Raw genomic sequence first — 21,624 nt, forward strand, 5'->3', positions numbered from 1 at the left:
CCCACAGCCGTATCCAGTTGGGGCAGTAAGACGTCTACATTTGATGCTCCGAGTTGACAGAACTCAGGGACATACGATCGTTTGTTCTGGGGCCTTTTTACTTTCACTGTTCAAATGTCAAGTTGAAGGGGATTCGCTGATGTGGACTGTTAAACTGTTCTTCAGTCTGTCCTAAGTCTGATTAGAACTGTTCTGTGTCTAGCCTGCGTCGTGTTCTAACTGGATCTCTGTTTTGTTCTGTCCACCAGGGACAAGGACTACCACTTGAGAACGTACAAGTCGGTGGTGATGGCCAACAAGTTGATAGACTGGCTCATAGCACAGGTAAAACCTACATCTCAACCTCCTTTCTCTCCCTGACCCCTAACCCCTAACCCCTAACCCCTACACCTTTCCTCCTTTCTCTCCCTGACCCCTAACCCCTACACCTTTCCTCCTTTCTCTCCTGACCCAACCCTCCTTCACATGTTATTCTGAATGGTCTCTATTGGCATGTACATGTATGTATATTTGAAACACATTTCCCCCCCTCTGGACATGGAAAAAGAAAGAGGAAAGAGAGGAAGGAAGACAGAAACAGAGGAAGAAAGGGAACAGGGAAGTGTTGTTTTGTCAACAGGCCGGTCGGAGGTCGCAGACTGAGGCAACAAGCCGCAAAACAAACCTCGGAGTCTTCTAGTGTGTGTGGGTGTGTGTGTGTGTGTGCGCGGGTTGCGTTCCACAGAGGAACTAGGGGAAGCCAGACGGCGAGGGAGCATCATTGTAACTACATGATGATCTCTATTGGTCCTGACATGGAGCTTGAGCTTCACAGATTGATAGTCTCATACAGGATACTGACTGACGGTAAATGAAATGCTTTACAATGGAACCAACTCAGGACTGGAACTATCCTGTGTGTGTGTGTGTGTGGTGTGGGGGGGGGGGGGGGGGGGGGGGGGGGGAATGAGTGTGTTGTGGTTTGGCCGGGTCTGCAGGCCTGTTGGACAGAAGAACAAAGGGACGGTGTGAGTGTGACACTTTGACCGTTCTCTAAACATGCTATTTCCCCCCCCCCTCCTCCACTCACTATCCCCCCCCCCCATTCTCTCGCTCTCTCTTTTCTAGGGGGACTGCAGGACGAGGGAGGAGTCGTTGATCTTGGGGAAGGAGCTGTGTGACAATGGCTTCATGCACCACGGTACGACAGACAGACAGACAGACAGACAGACAGACAGACAGACAGACAGATTTCTTCACTTCATCTACATAAATGTCATCTATGTAACACCACAATGCACACACACACACACACACACACACACACTCTTAAATTAGAGAGTGAGGGAGCCAGCTTGCAGAGTAAGATGGAGCTCAGAAAGGACTTGGGTCAATGGACTCCATGGCAACACAAGTTCTAAACCCAGCCCTCGACCTTGAAATACTGAATACCCCCGAGAGACAGAAAGAAGAAACAGTTTCCTCAACATTTCCCTCTGTCTCTGGCGGGATCAGATATAATGTCAATCATTATAATGGTCACTTAACAGGCCAAATAACTTATCGGCACGAATGGTGAAATTACACAGAGACGGAGGGAGGGAGGGAGGGAGGGAGGGAGGGAGGGAGGAGAAATTAAAGAAAGTAAAGTTTGATGGTTTTAGTTGTTATGACTGTTACATACACTGGCTGGTAATTTGGCTCAATATGAAGCTAAACTGAATTGTAGTTTGAAGCAGTTAGTTGCATCATGAGGGTAATGAAGAAGAAAAAAGATGTGTGTGTGTGTGTGTGTGTACAGTTGAAGTCGGAAGTTTACATACACCTTAGCCAAATACATTTAACTCAGTTTTTCACAATTCCTGACATTTAATCCTAGTAAAAATTCCCTGTCTTAGGTCAGTTAGGATCACCACCTTATTTTAAGAATGTTAAATAATAATAGTAGAGAGAATTATTTATTTCAGCTTTTATTTCTTTCATCACATTCCAAGTGGGTCAGAAGTTTACATACACTCAATTAGTATTTGGTAGCATTGCCTTTAAATTGTTTAACTTGGGTCAAACGTTTTGGGTTAGACAAGCTTCCCACAAGTTTGGTGAATTTTGGCCCATTCCTCCTGACAGAACTGGAGTAGTAACTGAGTCAGGTTTGTAGGTCTCCTTGCTCGCACACATTTTTTCAGTTCTGCCCACAAATTTTCTATGGGATTGAGGTCAGGGCTTTGTGATGGACAACCCAATACCTTGAATTTGTTGTCCTTAAGGCATTTTGCCACAACTTTGGAAGTATGCTTGGGGTCACTGTCCATTTGGAAGACCCATTTGCGACCAAGCTTTAGCTTCCTGACTGATGTCTTGAGATGTTGCTTCAATATACACATAATTTTCCTCCTCATGATGACATCTATTTTGTGAAGTGCACCAGTCCCTCCTGCAGCAAAGCACCCCCACAACATGATGCTGCCACCCCGTGCTTCACGGTTGGGATGGTGTTCTTCGGCTTGCAAGCCTCCCCCTTTTTCCTCCAAACATAACGATGGTCATTATGGCCAAACAGTTCTATTTTTGTTTCATCAGACCAGAGGACATTTCTCCAAAAAGTACGATCTTTGTCCCCATGTGCAGTTGCAAACGGCGGTTTTGGAGCAGTGGCTTCTTCCTTGCTGAGCGGCCTTTCAGGTTATGTCGATATAGAACTCGTTTTACTGTAGATATAGATACTTTGTACCTGTTTCCTCCAGCACCTTCACAAGATCCTTAGCTGTTGTTCTGGGATTGATTGCACTTTTCGCACTAAAGTACGTTCATCTCTGGGAGACAGAATGCGTCTCCTTCCTGAGTGGTATGATGGCCGCGGGGTCCCATGGTGTTTATACTTGCATAGTATTGTTTGTACAGATGAACGTGGTACCTTCAGGCGTTTGGAAATTGCTCCCAAGGATGAACCAGACTTGTGGAGGTCTACAATTATTTTTCTGAGGTCTCTTTTCCCATGATGTCAAGCAAAGAGTAACTGAGGTTCAAGGTAGGCCTTGAAATTCATCCACAGGTACACCTCAAATTATGTCAATTAGCCTAACAGAAGCTTCTAAAGCCATGAGATCATTTTCTGGAATTTTCCAAGCTGTTTAAAGGCACAGTCAACTTAGTGAATGTAAACTTCTGACCTACTGGAATTGTGATACAGTGAATTATAAGTTTAATAATCTGTCGGTAAACATTGTTGGAAAAAGGACTTGTCATGCACAAAGTAGATGTCCTAACCGACTTGCCAAAACTATAGTTTGTTAACAAGACATTTGTGGAGTGGTTGAAAAACAAGTTTTAATTTATGTGTGTGTGTGTATGTATGTGTGTGTGTCTGTTGTATTATGTGTGTGTGAGTGTATTATGTGTATGTATGTGTGTATTTGTGTGTGTGTGTGTGGTGTGTGTATGTGTATGTATGTATGTATGTGTGTGTGTGTGTGTGTGTGTGTGTGTGTGTGTGTGTGTGTGTGTGTGCATTTGGCACAAGGGAACCCTGCTCTCGAAAAAGCAGCCTGGCTGCCATAAAGAACCGGTAACTATGACGACCAGTCGTTCACACCCAGACCAACAAACATTCTCGCCACAGCCACGCTAAAACACACACACACACGCTAATAGGAAACACTGAGTAATGGAAGCCTTGTTTTTGCAGTGTCTCATTGTAAGTGAATAAGTAGAACTACTTTTACAAAGTGAGAGGAACAGAATCAACAGCGGTTTTCTTTGCGTGTGGTGAGCGCGCGAGCGCGTCTGTGTGTGTAACAGAAACGTCAGAATCTTTCTCCCAGCCTCGTTGACACATTTATCTTTGATCCCCAATCGAAATATTCATAAACCAATGGTACCCTGTCAATAGTAGTGCACAATATAGGGGGGTAGGGTGCCATTTGGACCCAGTGTTCAGAATCACCTAAAGGGGATCAAAGTAGACAATGGGTTTGTGACAGAGAGACAACTTGACACCAAATCTCTTCAATCAGCACAGAAGAGATAGGTAGAAGTAATTCAACCGCAAGGTTCATTTCATACATGGGGGGGGGTGCATCTTAAATTGCATCCCGTTCCCTACACAGTGCACTACTTCTGACCAGAGGCCTATGGGCCCGACATAGGGATTAGGTTGCCATTTAGGAGGCGGAGAGGGAAGCCTTGGTAAGCTCGCTGTATTTCTGGGGACAGGCAGGGAGTAATTGTGTCTAACCGTCTCATTCTATAGTTCTTTCTCTTCTTTTCTCCAGTGTTGGAAAAGAGCGAGTTCAAAGACGAGCCTCTGTTGTTCCGTTTCTTTGCGGATGAGGAGATGGAGGGATCAAACACCAAACACAAGCAAGCCATGAAACACGACCTGAAGATAGCTGAGAATGTCATCGCCAAGTCACTGTTGGTGAGCGATGCCTCTTGATCCATGCGTACACACGGGCGCGCGCGGACCCTTTTATGTGCGCGCCTGCGCACACACACACACACAATCTTATTACCCGCAGCTGAAAACTCTCACACTTCTGGTTCTCCAGTAATGATTTGGATATGGTCCTCATTCAGCCATGCTGTACAGTTCATTAACAGGACGTATTGGATCTTCTCTATGCCAAGACAATTTCTGATTCTGAATGGACTCTCATTCTCTCCTAACTAATGTCATGTTTTTGGTCAATGGAGAGACACTATGCCTCTCTCTCTCATATATACACACACACACACACACACACACAGAGAAAATCTATGAGAACCATAAAAAGAGTACATAACAAATAATCTCGACTCAGCGGAAAACAGAAGGTTACGGACCACATTTGCTGCAAAATGGGATTTAACACCCCAGTAAGCAAGCTTCTGGAGGGCTGATTAAATACCTGAGTCACTATCTGTGGGTCACAGTATCTGTGTGTGTGGTAGTGGAAGTGTGTGGAAGTGTGCGTGCGTGCACGTGTGTGTGTTCTGTAAGACTGTGTGTATGTGCGTGCATAATCCTGCTTGGTGTGTGTGTGTGTGTTCTGTCTACGTGTTTTCTAAGACTGCCACACTTGGCTAATTTGTGTGTGCCCCATCATGTGAGGTGTGTGTTGTGTGTGTGCTGTGTGGTGTGGTGTGTGTGTGTGGTGTGTGCGTGTGCGTTGTGCGTGTGGTGTGTGTGTTTTAGCCACTCACAGGGAATGTGTGTGTTTCAGATAAGACCCAGTGAAGGAGGTTTAGGGTTTCAGCCTGAGGACAGAAACAGAGTACCCATCATCAAGTCAGTGGAGAAGGGCTCGCATGCAGAGGTGAGGGTCCACACACACACACACACATACACACACACAACACACACTCCCACCTCGCATGCAAAGCTAATCCCTATCTCTCTCTCCGCCCACGTGACTGTTGTCAACACTCCCACTCCCCCTGTGGTTTATGTGCCCTGATGGTTAACCTCTACCTCTGATACACACACATATTTCTACATTGCCATTTTAGTCATTTAGCAGACGCTCTTATCCAGAGTGACTTACACACACACACACACACAACACACACACACACACACAACACACACACCACTACAATGTAGACTCAAGCTCGTTGTCAACAAGTTCTCCTTCTGTGTTGCTTTCCTCCAGTTCAGCCCCTAGGGTCCTCTCTGATCTGGCCACGCTGAGCAGGCAGGAGACTAGGATCTCTCTGATCTGGCCACGCTGAGCAGGCAGGAGGACTAGGGTCTCTCTGATCTGGGCCACGCTGAGCAGGCAGGAGACTAGGGTCTCTGTGATCTGGCCACGCTGAGCAGGCAGGAGACTAGGGTCTCTCTGATCTGGCCACGCTGAGTAGGCAGGAGACTAGGGTCTCTCTGATCTGGCCACGCTGAGCAGGCAGGAGACTAGGGTCTCTCTGATCTGGCCACGCTGAGCAGGGCAGGAGACTAGGATCTCTCTGATCTGGCCACGCTGAGCAGGCAGGAGACTATGGTCGCTCTGATCTGGCACCTGAGCAGGCAGAGACTAGGATCCTCTGATCTGGACCACGCTGAGCGGCAGGAGACTAGGGTCTCTCTGATCTGGCCACGCTGAGCAGTGCAGGAGACTAGGGTCTCTCTGATCTGGCCACGCTGAGCAGGCAGGAGACTAGGGTCTCTCTGATCTGGCCACACTGAGAAAACGAGCAGGCAGTAGACTAGGGTCGGTCTCTGGATCTGGCCACGCTGAGAGCAGGCAGGAGACTAGGGTCTCTCTGATCTGGCCACGCTGAGCAGGCAGGAGACAGGGTCTCTCTGATCTGGCCACGCTGAGCAGGCAGGAGACTAGGGTCTCCTCTGATCTGGCCACGCTGAGCAGGCAGGAGACTAGGATCTCTCTGATTCTGGCCACGCTGAGCAGGCAGGAGACTAGGGTCTCTCTGATCTGCCACGCTGAGCAGGCAACATAACACGAAGTGTAACTTTTGAATGTCTGTTTCCAACGCTGGTAAATTGGAAACGTAATGCTGTTCAGGTCTGGTTAGTCTGTGGGCCTCAGCAGTCTGAGTAAGGCGTTTGATCGTTTGTCTGAAACACACACACACACACACACACACACCCCTCTGATCATAATTCTGAAGGGTAGAAACCTCTGGATGTGACGGTTTGCTCTGAGTTTGAACTGGCTCTGCGGTAGTTGACGCTGCGGTCTGTGGCGCTGAATAGACCACGTCAACACGTCAAGCACATATTTGAGGTCTCCTTTTGTGTTCAGCGGCTTTTGATCGTCTAGAGGACAAGGCTGGGGACTTGGTTTCAGGGGAAAAACCTCAAGAGATCGATCCCAGTCTCAGCCCTCATTTCCAGCAGCCTTGAAGGCGGCGGTAGGCCGAGGTCAGTGGACGGGGGCCTGGCTGGCACGCTTGATTCCCTTAACGCTTGATCCCCCCCCCCCCCCGTCGTAGTCGTGTATAAGCCTTGTTTTTCTTCTCTCGTGCAGATGGCAGGTCTAGAGGTAGGGAGGAAGGTGTTTTCTATAAATGGAGACCTGGTGTTCCTGAGGCCCCTGAGATGGAGGCTTTCCTCAAACACTGCTTCACCAGCAAGGGCCTCTCAGAGTGCTGGTTAGCACCAAGCCTAGAGAGTAAGTGTGTGTGGTGTGTGTGTGTGTGTGTGGTGTTGTTGTGTGTGTGCGCGTGGCGTGTAACACACCTAAAGCCATGTTCCTCCTTCCTCAGGACAGTGAAGATCCCAGACTCAGCAGATGGACTGGGGTTCCAGATCAGGGGCTTTGGTCCTTCTGTGGTGCACGCTGTTGGCAGAGGTAAGACACACACTGTAGCCCCTCGCTGCCCATCTGTGACACCAGAAAAGGGCTTCTCTCACCCTGTTCCTCTGCTGAGCGTGGCACAGCTGGGAGGCAGCTGGCTGCAGGGTTCAGCCCTGGCCCTGCCTGACTCGATGCGTGTGTGTGTGTGTTGTGTGTGTGTGTGTGTGTTAGTCGCCAAAGTCGTTGCGGTTCCCTCTACTCCTCAAGGTCGTCGGGTCAATTTACATACAATACAAGTCAAATACAATATGTGTTGCTCTTGAACGTTTCTGATATCTGAACCAGAGGCCTATTCAACACTTTCTGTGGTTTTCCTTTGTGTTGTTTGGGAACTCATCAGGTCCTCCCCAGCTCGTCCCCCCCCCCTCCTCCTTAAAAGCGGTGCTATCAGCGCCGGCGGGAGATAGGAGGCCAATCGAAAAACAATCCTGTCCTGTCTCGTCGTTCTCAGGGGAATCGATGCTTGTTTTCTTCCTGAAGCAAAACTATTGTCCAATCTGAAGCAGCTGTTCTGAATGGCTCTTTGAAAACATGCTGTGTTATTGTGGAGTTATTTTTTCAGGGCATAGCCACTCTCCCTGCGGTGTGTGTGTGTGTGTGTGTATGTGGTGTGTGGTGTGTGTGTGTGTGTGTGTGTGTAGTAGTATTTTCTCAGGGCATAGCCCCCTTCTCCTTTCTGACAGTTGGTTGACATGTTTGTGTTGTAATTGTCCACTGGCCCAGCCTGTTGAGTCTGTTGAAAACCTTAGAGAAATTGAGGGCTGGAATGGGTGTGAAGCAGCCAGAGCATTCACCGCCCGCCGGGCCAGTTTCGGTCGGACCATTATCTTTCAAAACAATGCATTCTGAAAGAAATTGCACTCGTACCTGAGAGCGAGACCGTCTCTCTAACAAACAGTCTGAGCTGTGTGAGAGTTATCATCACGAAGAGATCCGTGGTATGATGCTCTGTAGGAGTACTATACCGGCTTCTCTACACACGCACACACGCACACACACACACACACACACACAACACACACACACACACAGAGTAAGAGCAGCTCATCCCCTCTCCTCGTTTGGGACTCCAATAGGACAGGTCTTCATCATCTCTACTGCTATTGACGAGGCCTGGACCACAGAGCACTGCCACGCAGGCAGGCACGAACGCACACAACCTTTGCGAGTTATCTTCATCTATATGTGGCAGGTAGAAACTCTTTTGTAGCTGTCTGCTTTAGACTGCGGAGGTATCTCAGCGTACCGTTTCCTCTGGCGGGGTATATAGCTGCCTTGGTAATGTCGAATTCTCAGTGTTGGGGCTAGTGCTCAACTGTCATACTTGAGTAAAAGTAAAGCTACCGAGAAAAATGAAAAGTGAAAGTCACCCAGTAAATTACGACTTGACTAGAAGTCTAAAAGCATTTGGTTTTAAAATACTTAAGTATCAAAAGTAAAGGAATTGCTAAAATGTACTTAAGTATGAAAAGTAATAGTATACTGTAAATCATTTCAAATTATTTCTATTAAGCAAGCCATATTAAGCACATTTAATTTTTTATTTTATTGACAGATAGCCAGGGGCACACTGCAACACTCAGACATAATTTACAAACAAAGCATTTGTGTTTAGCGAGTCCGCCAGATCAGAGGCAGTAGAGATGACCAGGGATGTTCTCTTGATAAATGCATTAATTGGACCAATTTCCTGTCAAAATGTAACGTGTACTTTTAGGTGTCAGGGAAAATGTATGGAGTAAAAAGTACACACTTTTCTTTAGGAGTGTAGTAAAGTAAAAATAGTAAAGTAAAGATACCCCCCAACAAACTACTTGAGTAGTACTTTAAAGTATTTTTACTTAAGTACTTTACGCCACTGATCATTCTCTTTCGGCTGGAGTCTATATCGCTTTAGAGGACTTGGCGTCTTCAGGAGTCAGTAAAGTTTACAGCAAAAGTACAGACGAATCACTTCTTCACTCCTGTCTTCAGAAACCCAATTCCAGTAGAGAGATATTAAGACTCGGTGGTATGTTGTGTGTGTTTGAGAGATAAAAACAAACAGGGAATATTTTGTCTGCCACGCACTTCCTCCCTGATAGCTGTAAACCTTGAAGTCGGAATCACATCTCTGAGACGACAGAAATAGAGACCGAAATCGAGGGGAGGGGTCCACACTCTACCTCAGATAAACATCTTCCGCTTCTGTCTCTCTCAATTCAATTTCAATTCAAGGAGCTTTATTGGCATGGGAAACATATTGCCAAAGCATATAACTATTGCCAAGCAAGTGAAGTAGATAATAAACAAAGTGAAATAAACAATAAAAAATGAACAGTAAAACATTACACTCACAGAAGTTTCCAAAAGAATAAAGACATTTTCAAATATCATATTGTGTGTATATATACAGTCTCTCGCTCTCTTTCTCTCTCTCTTTCTCTCTCTCTCTTTTCCCTTTCTGTTAGATCTGGCAAAACAACTTTTCTAGAAACTAAAAGTAGCTTTTGATCCTAATAATGGTGTGTACTGGGGAGACTGGGTAAACCATGCTCTCTGGGTTCTGCTGTTTGTCTGTCTGACTGGGTGTAGTGCCACCTGGGTTTGACAGACCAGGTCTGTAAGCAGGGTTAATGTCATCTGTAGTGTTTGGTGCCACCTGGGTTTGACAGACCAGGTCTGTAAGCAGGATTAATGTCATCTGTAGTGTTTGGTGCACCTGGGTTTGACAGGACAGGTCTGTAAGCAGGATTAATGTCATCTGCAGTGTTTGGTGCCACCGGGTTTGACAGACCAGGTCTGTAAGCAGGGTTAATGTCATCTGCAGTGTTTGGTGCCACCTGGGTTTGGACAGACCAGGTCTGTAAGCAGGATTAATGTCATCTGTAGTGTTTGGTGCCACCTGGGTTTGACAGACCAGGTCTGTAAGCAGGATTAATGTCATCTGCAGTGTTTGGTGCCACCTGGGTTTGACAGACCAGGTCTGTAAGCAGGATTAATGTCATCTGTAGTGTTTGGTGCCACCTGGGTTTGACAGACCAGGTCTGTAAGCAGGATTAATGTCATCTGTAGTGTTTGGTGCCACCTGGGTTTGACAGACCAGGTCTGTAAGCAGGATTAATGTCATCTGCAATGTTTGGTGCCACCTGGGTTTGACAGACCAGGTCTGTAAGCAGGGTTAATGTCATCTGCAGTGTTTGGTGCCACCTGGGTTTGACAGACCAGGTCTGTAAGCAGGGTTAATGTCATCTGTAGTGTTTGGTGCCACCTGGGTTTGACAGACCAGGTCTGTAAGCAGGATTAATGTCATCTGTAGTGTTTGGTGCCACCTGGGTTTGACAGACCAGGTCTGTAAGTAGGTTAATGTCATCTGTAGTGTTTGGTGCCACTGATGGACTGTTTGCGCTGCAGACCATCTCATCAACATGTGCTAGTAGTGGGACCCAGTCTGTCTGTTGTTTTAATGCCCTGTTTCTGGAGGCCATTTCTCACACACACACATCTATGTCACGCTCTCTCTCCTCTGTCTCTCTGTGTCTCTCTGTGTCTCTGTGTCTCTCTCCTCTGTCTCTCTGTGTCTCTGTCTGTCTGTCTGTCTGTCTGTCTGTCTGTCTGTCTGTCTGTCTGTCTGTCTGTCTGTCTGTCTGTCTGTCTGTCTGTCTGTCTGTCGGTGTCTGTCTGTCTCTCCATCCCACCTATCTCTGTAAACCCACCCCTCAGCTACTCTCAGTCCATCCCACCTATCTCTGTAAACCCACCCCTCAGCTACTCTCAGTCCATCCCACCTATCTCTGTAAACCCACCCCTCAGCTACTCTCAGTCCGTCCCACCTATCTCTGTAAACCCACCCCTCAGCTACTCTCAGTCCGTCCCACCTATCTCTGTAAACCCACCCCTCAGCTACTCTCAGTCCATCCCACCTATCTCTGTAAACCCACCCCTCAGCTACTCTCAGTCCATCCCACCTATCTCTGTAAACCCACCCCTCAGCTACTCTCAGTCCGTCCCACCTATCTCTGTAAACCCACCCCCTCAGCTACTCTCAGTCCATCCCACCTATCTCTGTAAACCCACCCCTCAGCTACGCTCAGGTCCGTCCCACCTATCTCTGTAAACCCACCCCTCAGCTACTCTCAGTCCGTCCCACCTATCTCTGTAAACCCACCCCTCAGCTACTCTCAGTCCATCCCACCTATCTCTGTAAACCCACCCTCAACTACTCTCAGTCCGTCCCACCTATCTCTGTAAACCACCCCTCAGCTACGCTCAGTCCGTCCCACCTATCTCTGTAAACCACCCCTCAGCTACTCTCAGTCCATCCCACCTATCTCTGTAAACCCACCCCTCAGCTACTCTCAGTCCGTCCCACCTATCTCTGTAAACCCACCCCTCAGCTATTCTCAGTCCATCCCACCTATCTCTGTAAACCCCCCCCCTCTCTGGCCCTTCCATCATCTAGGAAGTGGTCTTGTTCTTTCCTCCCCTCTCCTTGGTTGTCACAAGTTAGAACAGCTACAAAGTCAAAATTGGCTATATCGGAAAAAGTCATGAAAACACAAATTAGCTTTTTGGTCTTTAAATTCGGATTAGGCATAAGGTTAGCAATGTGGTTAGGGTTAAAGGGATACTTTGGGATACATACCTGGAGTCATTAACTTGTGGATACCATTTTTATGTCTCTATGTGTAGTTTAAAGGGAGTTGCTAACTAGCACAATTGCTAACTAGCGTTAGCGCAATGACTGGAAGTCCAGGTTTAAAATCTGATTTTAAGAAGAGAAATTGTAGAAATAAGATGGATTTATGACTTTATGGTTGTGGTAACTTGTGACGACCTCATCTATGTGTGGGTACTTTAACCTTTGACCCTTCTCTTCTCTCCTTTGTGTAGGTACGGTGGCAGCCATCGCAGGGCTCCACCCTGGCCAGTGTATCATCAAGGTGAACAACATCAACGTCAGTAAGGAGAGCCACGCCAGCGTCATCGCACACGTTACTGCCTGTAGGAAATACAGAAGACCCACACAGGTAATACAGGAAGGAGAGGAGAGGAGAGGAGTACTAGAACTCCAACTCCAGTCCCCCCCCCCCACCCAGTGTCTTCCCCCCACCCCCCACCCGGTCTCTTCCCTCCCCACGCACCCAGTCTCTTCTCCCCACCCCCCACCCAGTCTCTTCTCCCTACCCCCCACCCAGTCTCTTCCCCCCCCACCCTCCACCCAGTCTCTACCCCCCACCCAGTCTCTTCCCCCCACCCCCCACCCAGTCTCTTCTCCCTACCCCCCACCCAGTCTCTTCCCCCCCCCACCCCCCACCCAGTCTCTACCCCCCACCCAGTCTCTTCCCCCCACCCCCCACCCAGTCTCTACCCCCCACCCCACACACCCAGTCTCTTCTCCCTACCCCCCACCCAGTCTCTTCCCCCCCCACCCCCCACCCAGTCTCTTCCCCCCACCCACCCCCCACCCAGTCTCTACCCCCCACCCAGTCTCTTCCCCCCCCCCCCCACCCAGTCTCTACTCCCCACCCCTCCACCAAGTCTCTTCCCCCCCACCCAGTCTCTTCCCCCCACCCCCCCACCCAGTCTCTTCCCCCCACCCCCCCACCCAGTCTCTTCCCCCCACCCCCCACCCAGTGTCTTCCCCCCACCCCTCCACCAAGTCTCTCCCCCCCACCCAGTCTCTTCCCCCCACCCCCCCACCCAGTCTCTTCCCCCCACCCCCCACCCAGTCTCTAACCCCCACCCAGTCTCTTCCCCCCACCCCCCACCCAGTCTCTACCCCCCACCCCTCCACCAAGTCTCTTCCCCCCCACCCAGTCTCTTCCCCCCACCCCCCACCCAGTCTCTTCCCCCCACCCCCCCACCCAGTCTCTTCCCCCCACCCCCCACCCAGTGTCTTCCCCCCACCCCCCACCCAGTCTCTTCTCCCCACCCCCCACCCAGTCTCTTCTCCCCACCCCCCCACCCAGTCTCTTCCCCCCCACCCTCCACCCAGTCTCTTCCCCCCCCCCCCCCGCCCAGTCTCTTCCCCCCACCCAGTCTTTCCCCCCCCCCACTCTCCACCCAGTCTCTCCTACAACAGCATCAGCCCCTCAGTGAGCAGTGAGCCAGGGGTCAGCCCTGCTCTGTTCTACAGGAGCCAATACTAGTATTATTCCTGCTTAATGACCCAGCTCTCCCGGTCTCTCTCCCCACACACAGAGAGGGAGAAGGGGAGGCCGGGGAGGGGGGGGAGAGAGGCTGGGGTGGCTGGGGGAGAAAGAGCTTGGAGAGTGTTGGGAAGTAGCCAGCCTACACTAGTCTCCTCTGTAGGAGAATGTTTAGAGAGAGATGGAGGAGAAGAACAGAGGGGGGAGATGGAGGAGAAGAACAGAGGGGGGAGATGGAGGAGAAGAACAGAGGGGGGAGATGGAGGAGAAGAACAGAGGGGAGAGATGGAGGAGAAGAACAGAGGGGAGAGATGGAGGAGAAGAACAGAGGGGGAGATGGAGGAGAAGAACAGAGGGGGGAGATGGAGGAGAAGAACAGAGATGGAGGAGAAGAACAGAGGGGAGGAGAAGAACAGAGGGAAGAGATGGAGGAGAAGAACAGAGGGGGAGGAGAAGAACAGAGGGGGGAGATGGAGGAGAAGAACAGAAGGGAGGAGAAGAACAGAGGGGGGAGATGGAGGAGAAGAACAGAGATGGAGAAGAACAGAGGGTGAGGAGAAGAACAGAGGGGAGAGATGGAGGAGAAGAACAGAGATGGAGAAGAACAGAGGGTGAGGAGAAGAACAGAGGGGGGAGATGGAGGAGAAGAACAGAGATGGAGGAGAAGAACAGAGGGTGAGGAGAAGAACAGAGGGGAGAGATGGAGGAGAAGAACAGAGGGGGGAGATGGAGGAGAAGAACAGAGATGGAGGAGAAGAACAGAGGGTGAGGAGAAGAACAGAGGGGAGAGATGGAGGAGAAGAACAGAGATGGAGGAGAAGAACAGAGGGGGAGAGATGAGCCAGCCTTGGAATTGGTGGTTTAATGAAGAGCTACATGGTTCCAACACTACTGAGATTCTGGTTCACATCAGACCAGGGCTCAGGGAAACGCCCTAAAGGGGGGGGTCTGTGTGTCTATAGGTTGTACCCTAGCAGACCACAGCACAGTGGGCGATCACAGCATGTGGTCCTGGCAGGGAGCTGGCCGTGGGTTGGGTTGTGGAGGGGACACACACGCCCTTTTGTCCGCCCGTGGCACGGAACAGTGGTTTGATGAGATTGGCATGGGGTTGTGTTTGTGCTGCAGTGTGTTTGTGAAGCCTCAGTTTGCTCTGACAGGCCAACCGTGACATCATAGACCAGAGCTGTTGCAGCTATTTCACATGCAATGTTAACCCCTCTTTAACTGGTCCTAACCACACAGCAGGACCTCTACACCATCTGGCTGGTTTATAAGCTGTACATTGAACATGAAAAGGCAGGTCCACCCTGTGTAATGTAACTGGTGTTTGTGGTGTTCCCCATACAGCAGGACAGTATACAGTGGGTGTATAACAACAGTGAGAGTTCCCAGGAGGACCAGGGGAAGAACCAGAAGCAAACTGCCGAGGAGAACGGGGACGGCTTCCAGTGTAAAGTAGAGGGTAAGATACACACACACACACACACACACACACACACACACACACACACACACACACACACACACACACACACACACACACACACACACACAGGGACACACATGCAGGCACAGACATGTGCAGCCAGGCACGGACACACACGACCCCCCCTGAAGAAAGAATGACCTCCATCCTGAACGAGTGCATTAGTGCAGGGGCCGTATTGCTCATCATTTTCAGAGCTGAGGTGGAGGGAGGAACAGGTGAGGGGAGGGAGGGAGGGGGTGAAGGGGGATGAATGGAGAGAGGTAGAGGTGGAGGGAGGGAGAGAGAGATGGAGGGGTGAGTCTAGAGGGAGGGAGAGGTAGAGTGGTGAGTCTAGAGGGAGGGAGAGGTAGAGTGGTGGGTCTAGAGGGAGGGAGGAGGTAGAGTGGTGGTGTCTAGAGGGGAGGGAGAGGTAGTAGTGGTGGGTCTAGAGGGAGGGAGAGGTAGAGTGGTGGGTCTAGAGGGAGGGAGAGGTAGAGTGGTGGGTCTAGAGGGAGGGAGAGGTAGAGTGGTGGGTCTAGAGGGAGGGAGAGGTAGAGTGGTGGGTCTAGAGGGAGGGAGAGGTAGAGGGGGTGGGTCTAGAGGGAGGAGAGGGAGAGTGGTGGGTCTAGAGGGAGGGAGAGGTAGAGTGGTGGGTCTAGAGGGAGGGAGAGGTAGAGTGGTGGGTCTAGAGTGAGGGAGAGGTAGAGTGGTGGGTCTATAGGGAGGGAGAGGTAGAGTGGTGGGTCTAGAGGAGGGAGAGGTAGAGTGGTGGGTCTTAGAGGGAGAGAGAAGGTTAGAGTGGTGGGTCTAGAGGGAGGGAGAGGTAGAGTGGGGGTCTAGAGGGAGGGAGAGGTAGAGTGGTGGGTCTTAGAGGGAGAGGAGAGGTAGAGTGGTGGGTCTAGAGGGAGGGAGAGGTAGAGTGGTGGGTCTAGAGGGAGGGAGAGGTAGAGTGGTGGGTCTAGAGGGAGAGAGAGGTAGAGTGGTGGGTCTAGAGGGAGGGAGAGGTAGAGTGGTGGGTCTAGAGGGAGGGAGAGGTAGAGTGGTGGGTCTAGAGGGAGAGAGAGGTAGAGTGGTGGGTCTAGAGGGAAGGGGGGAGGTAGAGTGGTGGGTCTAGAGGGAGGGAGAGGTAGAGTGGTGGGTCTAGAGGGAGGGAGAGGTAGAGTGGTGGGTCTAGAGGGAGGGAGAGGTAGAGTGGTGGGTCTAGAGGGAGGGAGAGGTAGAGTGGTGGGTCTAGAGGGAGGAGAGGTAGAGTGGTGGGTCTAGAGGGAGGGAGAGGTAGAGTGGTGGGTCTAGAGGGAGAGAGAGGTAGAGTGGTGGGTCTAGAGGGAGGGAGAGGTAGAGTGGTGAGTCTAGAGGGAGAGAGAGGTAGAGTGGTGGGTCTAGAGGGAGGGAGAGGTAGAGTGGTGAGTCTAGAGGGAGGGAGAGGTAGAGTGGTCAGTCTAGAGGGAGGGAGAGGTAGAGTGGTGGGTCTAGAGGGAGGGAGAGGTAGAGTGGTGGGTCTAGAGGGAGGGAGAGGTAGAGTGGTGGGTCTAGAGGGAGGGAGAGGTAGAGTGGTGGGTCTAGAGGGAGGGAGAGGTAGAGTGGTGGGTCTAGAGGGAGGGGGAGAGGTAGAGTGGTGGGTCTAGAGGGAGGGAGAGGTAGAGTGGTGGGTCTAGAGGGAGAGAGAGGTAGAGTGGGGGTCTAGAGGGAGGGAGAGGTAGAGTGGTGGGTTCTAGAGGGAGGGAGAGGTTAGAGTGGTGGGTCTAGAGGGAGGGAGAGGGTAGAGTGGGGGGTCTAGAGGGAGGGAGAGGTAGAGTGGTGGGTCTAGAGGGAGGGAGAGGTAGAGTGGTCAGTCTAGAGGGAGGGAGAGGTAGAGTGGTGGGTCTAGAGGGAGGGAGAGGGTAGAGTGGTGGGTCTAGAGGGAGGGAGAGGTAGAGTGGTGGGTCTAGAGGGAGAGAGAGGTAGAGTGGTGGGTCTAGAGGGAGGGAGAGGTAGAGTGGTGAGTCTAGAGGGAGAGAGAGGTAGAGTGGTGGGTCTAGAGGGAGGGAGAGGTAGAGTGGTGGGTCTAGAGGGAGGGAGAGGTAGAGGGGTGGTCTAGAGGGAGGGAGAGGTAGAGGTGGTGGTCTAGAGGGAGGGAGAGGTAGAGTGGTGGGTCTAGAGGGAGACGAGAGAGGTTAGAGTGGTGGGTCTAGAGGGCGGGAGAGGTAGAGTGGTGGGTCTAGAGGGAGAGAGAGGTAGAGTGGTGGGTCTAGAGGGAGGGAGAGGTAGAGTGGTGGGTCTAGAGGGAGGGAGAGGTAGAGTGGTGGGTCTAGAGGGAGGGAGAGGTAGGAGTGGTGGGTCTAGAGGAGGGAGAGGTAGAGTGGTGGGTCTAGAGGGAGGGAGAGTAGAGTGGTGGGTCTAGAGGGAGGGAGAGGTAGAGTGGTGGGTCTAGAGGGAGGGAGAGGTAGAGTGGTGGGTCTAGAGGGAGGGAGAGGTAGAGAGGGGGGTCTAGAGGGAGGGAGAGGTAGAGTGGGGGGCTAGAGGGAGGGAGAGGTAGAGTGGTGGGTCTAGAGGGAGGGAGAGGAGGTAGTGAGTGGTGGGTAGAGGGAGAGGAGGAGAGTGTGGTGGGTCTAGGGAGGGAGAGGTAGAGTGGTGGGTCTAGAGGGAGGGAGAGGTAGAGTGGTCAGTCTAGAGGGAGGGAGAGGTAGAGTGGTGGGTCTAGAGGGAGGGAGAGGTAGAGGTGGGTCTAGAGGGAGGAGAGAGGTGAGTGGGGGTCTAGAGGGAGGGAGAGGGAGGGAGAGGTAGAGTGGTGGGTCTAGAGGGGAGGAGGGAGAGGAGAGGTAGAGTGGTGGGTCTAGAGGGAGGGAGAGGTAGAGTGGGGGTCTAGAGGGAGGGAGAGGTAGAGTGGTGGGTTCAGAGGAGAGAGAGGTTAGAGTGGTGGGTCTAGAGGGATGGAGAGGTAGAGTGGTGGGTTTCTAGAGGGAGGAGAGGTTTAGATGTGGTGGGTCTAGAGGGAGGGAGAGAGGTAGATTGGTTGGGGTCTAGAAGGAGGAGAGAGGTCGAGTGTGGGTCTAGAGGGATGGCGAGCGGTAGAGTGGTGGGTTCTAGAGGAGGAGAGGAGTGTGGTCTAGGAGGGGAGAGAGGTTAGAGTGGGTGGGTCTAGAGGGACGAGAGAGTAGAGTGGTGGGTCTAGAGGGGGAGGGTTGGTGGGGTAGAGGGAGGAGAGGTAGAGTGGTGGTCTAGAGGGAGAGAGAGGTAGAGTGGTGGGTCTAGAGGGAGAGAGAGGTAGAGTGGTGGGTCTAGAGGAGGAGAGGTAGAGTGGGGGTCTAGAGGAGAGAGAGTGAGTGGGGGTCTAGAGGAGGGAGAGGTAGAGTGGTGAGTCTAGAGGGAGGGAGAGGTAGAGGGGGGGGTCTAGAGGGAGGGAGAGGTAGAGTGGTGGGTCTAGAGGGAGGGAGAGGTAGAGTGGTGGGTCTAGAGGGAGGGAGAGGTAGAGTGGTGGGTCTAGAGGGAGGGAGAGGTAGAGTGGGGGTCTAGAGGGAGGGAGAGGTAGAGTGGTGGGTCTAGAGGGAGGGAGAGGTAGAGTGGTGGGTCTAGAGGGAGAGAGAGGTAGAGTGGTGGGTCTAGAGGGAAATGGTCTTCCCACTAAATGACCTCTAGAAAGTGTTTTATTTCTGGAGGGAACCAGAAGAGTTTCTCTCCTCTGCTTATTAGTTAGTTCAGACCTGCCAGACTACCAGCCAGACTACCAGCCAGACTATCAGCCAGACTATCAGCCAGACTATCAGCCAGACTATCAGCCAGACTATCAGCCAGACTATCAGCCAGACTACCAGCCAGACTACCAGCCAGACTACCAGCCAGACTACCAGCCAGACTACCAGCCAGACTACCAGCCAGACTATGTACTGCTGAGATAAGGAGCCTCTTTCTCCCCTCATCGCTGAACAATAGACATCATTAGTGTCTCATCCCCGGTGTGTATTTGTGTGCCTTACAATGTTGTGTACAAATTGTGTGCGTTTCACCCCTGCTGTTTGCACGTCTCACCTGTGCCATGTAGTACACGCTCAGTATGTGTGTGTATCTCAAGTGTATGTATGTATGTATGTAGTATGTATGTGTGTGCTCCTCTCTCACCTCTTGTGTGTGTTCCCCCTCTCAGAGGTGATGGATAAGTTCAACACCATCGCTATCATTGACGGTAAGAAGGACCACGTGAGTCTGACTGTAGACAACGTCCATCTGGAGTATGGAGTGGTTTACGACTACGACAGCACCGCCGGGATCAAGTGTAGAGTCCTGGAGAAGATGGTGGAGCCAAAAGGATTCTTCAGCCTCACTGCCAAGGTAGGACAGGGCCCACTGAGACCAACAAATCATGTACAGGACTGTTTAATCGAGGTCAGCAACTCTGAGAGTCCAGGCTTTCATTTTAACCCAGCACTTACACAGTGATGCCATTAAATCAGGTGTGGAGTTGGACCAGAAGCGTGTCTTCTGAACACCAGGTTTGACACAACAGTCAATGTGGAGTGTGTGTTTCATTCACGGTGTACTTAGGCACAAATCACTCTGCCATTTCCTGGTTGCTAAAAGTGAAATAGTTTGCCTAATTTTTGTTTGTGACAAAACCAGCAAGTATAGTTTAGAGAATCATTGTAGCATCTAACAGCATCTAAATCGCTGTGTAATATTCGTTCCATAAACCCAAATATTGTATTCTCGGCTATTTGAAGCTGGTGTTCAAAACCGAAAGTAAAAGCCGCAAAAACAAAGCTTAAGAACACGACGCATAGAAAGAGCGTACATAGAACAGATCTACCGCCTCTTAGACTTGCTAGCAATGCGAGTGACAGATCTATAACTCACATTTCTATGTGAAATTGGTCGGGTGGCCCAAAAAGTTGCGGATTGAAGCTTTAAGCTACCACACTGGAGACACTGTGGAGACCCGGTGGGTTGATCACAGTGCTGGACGAAGACATTTCTGCAGAGGAAATGGGAGACGGGAGGAGAGGAGAAAAGAGAGGAGAGGATTGAATTGAATTACCTGCTAGATGATACATCGTGGTGTTATAGTGTTAGATCACCCCAGAACCCTGTGTGTTGTTATGATGCTAGCAGAGCTACTATATAATGAAGAGACGTGTGTGTGTGTGTGTGTGTGTGTGTGTGTGTGTGTGTGTGTGTGTGTACAGTACATGCTGCGTTATGAGACCGGTACTACATAATGAAGACGTACAGAAAACAGATGAGTTTGTGTGAAATGTAATGCTGCTTCCCATTGCTTTTCATTTGATATAGAGGTGTATTGATTTGTCTCTCCTTCAAAGAAACAAGCTTCCTTAATGCGGCACGTGTACAGTCGATACCTGGCTGTCTTAAATGAACATTCATAGCAACATACAGTAATGCACTTTTGACTGTATTCCCCCCCCCCCCCCATGATTTTCAGCCGCAAAGCAGCCACTGTAGATAGTTCTCTATTGAATCATCTTAAGCTGAGATCGATGCTAGTTAAGTGTTATGAAGCCTACCAGAGAGAGAGAGTCAGTTCTGAGACGGACAGCGTTTTGTGATGACTGAGGTGTGGGGTGCTGGCAGACACTAGTGATGGGAAGTTTGGCTCTTTTCACCGACTCTGATCTTTTCGACTCTTTCAGGCAAAAGAACGACCCTTTCGACTCATTTCGTTCATTTGAGCCAGTAATGCCCAGAAGCACGCAGGACCCCCCCTGCCGAACAGGAAACTCCGAATGGTCGTCATTCTACAAGCCTCTCGTTCCCATATCGTGTACCATTAGGGGCTTATTGGAGCTGTCATTTGTGACTGAGACTTGTAGAAGCATGCTTTAAAAAGTGTACATTTGTTCATTGCTAGACATACAAATAAGACAAGCTCTTGGTACATTTGAAACGAGGTCTAGTTTGAGGCCGCAACCGGACTACATTGTGAACGACTCTTGGCGGAATGCATTGCTTGACTGCACGTGAGGGTGATTAGCCCAATATCGTTCGGGAACTGCAGCACCCCAAACGATTTGGTCTGGAGTTGGGAGCCTGTTGAACAGAGGCTGTGTATGTTTTGGTTTTCCAAAGCTGTGTCCATCATAACATTCAATAATCAATTGATTGCAGTCATTCTGGCACCATGCGATCAATGATCAGTTCTACACATATCCTTTTGTCCTCTATGCTGCCTGCAGCATGATCTATTTTGCCTGCGCGCACCTGATAGAGGGTTGTTGGTCGGAGTACATCTCCGAAGTCACTGGTTGAGCGTGTATTAACCCTGCTGTAGAATTCATTGCGGCCAGCAGGTCAAACAAAGTTATTGTGCAGGGTAGGAACCAATCTTTTGGTCAGTGTTTCCTATGGGACCCTATAATCTTTGGCTACATTAAATGTTTCTTCATGTAGCCAACATATTCATGCTTCCCCTGTTCCTCTTTGATTTCGAAGACACTGTTGCACAGACAACATGCTGATGTAGGCGGAAAGGGATGACTCAAGTTGCGTGTGTAAACTATAAAAATGGACGTTACGCACGGCGTATTACGTTTAACAAACCAAACATTCAAATACCGCTATAGAAGGTAAAGTAACAACCCAAACCGGTCCGTGCATCAATACCGGTATTTGGGGTGGCAGGGTAGCCTAGAGTGTTGGACTAGTAACCAAAAGGTTACTAGATCGAATCCCTGAGCTGACAAGGTAAAAATCTGTCGTTCTGCCCCTGAACAAGGCAGTTAACCCACTGTTCCTAGGCCGTTATTGTACATAAGAATTTGTT

The 21,624-nt window shown here is 50.4% G+C and overlaps 1 protein-coding gene across 1 annotated transcript in view; it reads left to right on the forward strand.

The window, feature by feature from the left end:
- The window catches only part of LOC115195677 (phosphatidylinositol 3,4,5-trisphosphate-dependent Rac exchanger 2 protein-like), a 203,128-nt gene that overhangs the window by 80,629 nt on the left and 100,875 nt on the right, over positions 1-21,624 (forward strand). The window contains 11 exon segments of the mRNA XM_029755788.1: positions 249-324; positions 1,108-1,180; positions 4,251-4,396; positions 5,181-5,273; positions 6,942-7,005; positions 7,008-7,046; positions 7,049-7,085; positions 7,180-7,265; positions 12,144-12,280; positions 14,753-14,867; positions 18,994-19,178. Coding sequence (XP_029611648.1) covers positions 249-324; positions 1,108-1,180; positions 4,251-4,396; positions 5,181-5,273; positions 6,942-7,005; positions 7,008-7,046; positions 7,049-7,085; positions 7,180-7,265; positions 12,144-12,280; positions 14,753-14,867; positions 18,994-19,178 — 1,051 coding nt within the window.

This window comes from Salmo trutta, chromosome 6, assembly GCF_901001165.1.
Source record: "Salmo trutta chromosome 6, fSalTru1.1, whole genome shotgun sequence".
NCBI classification, from domain to species: domain Eukaryota; kingdom Metazoa; phylum Chordata; class Actinopteri; order Salmoniformes; family Salmonidae; genus Salmo; species Salmo trutta.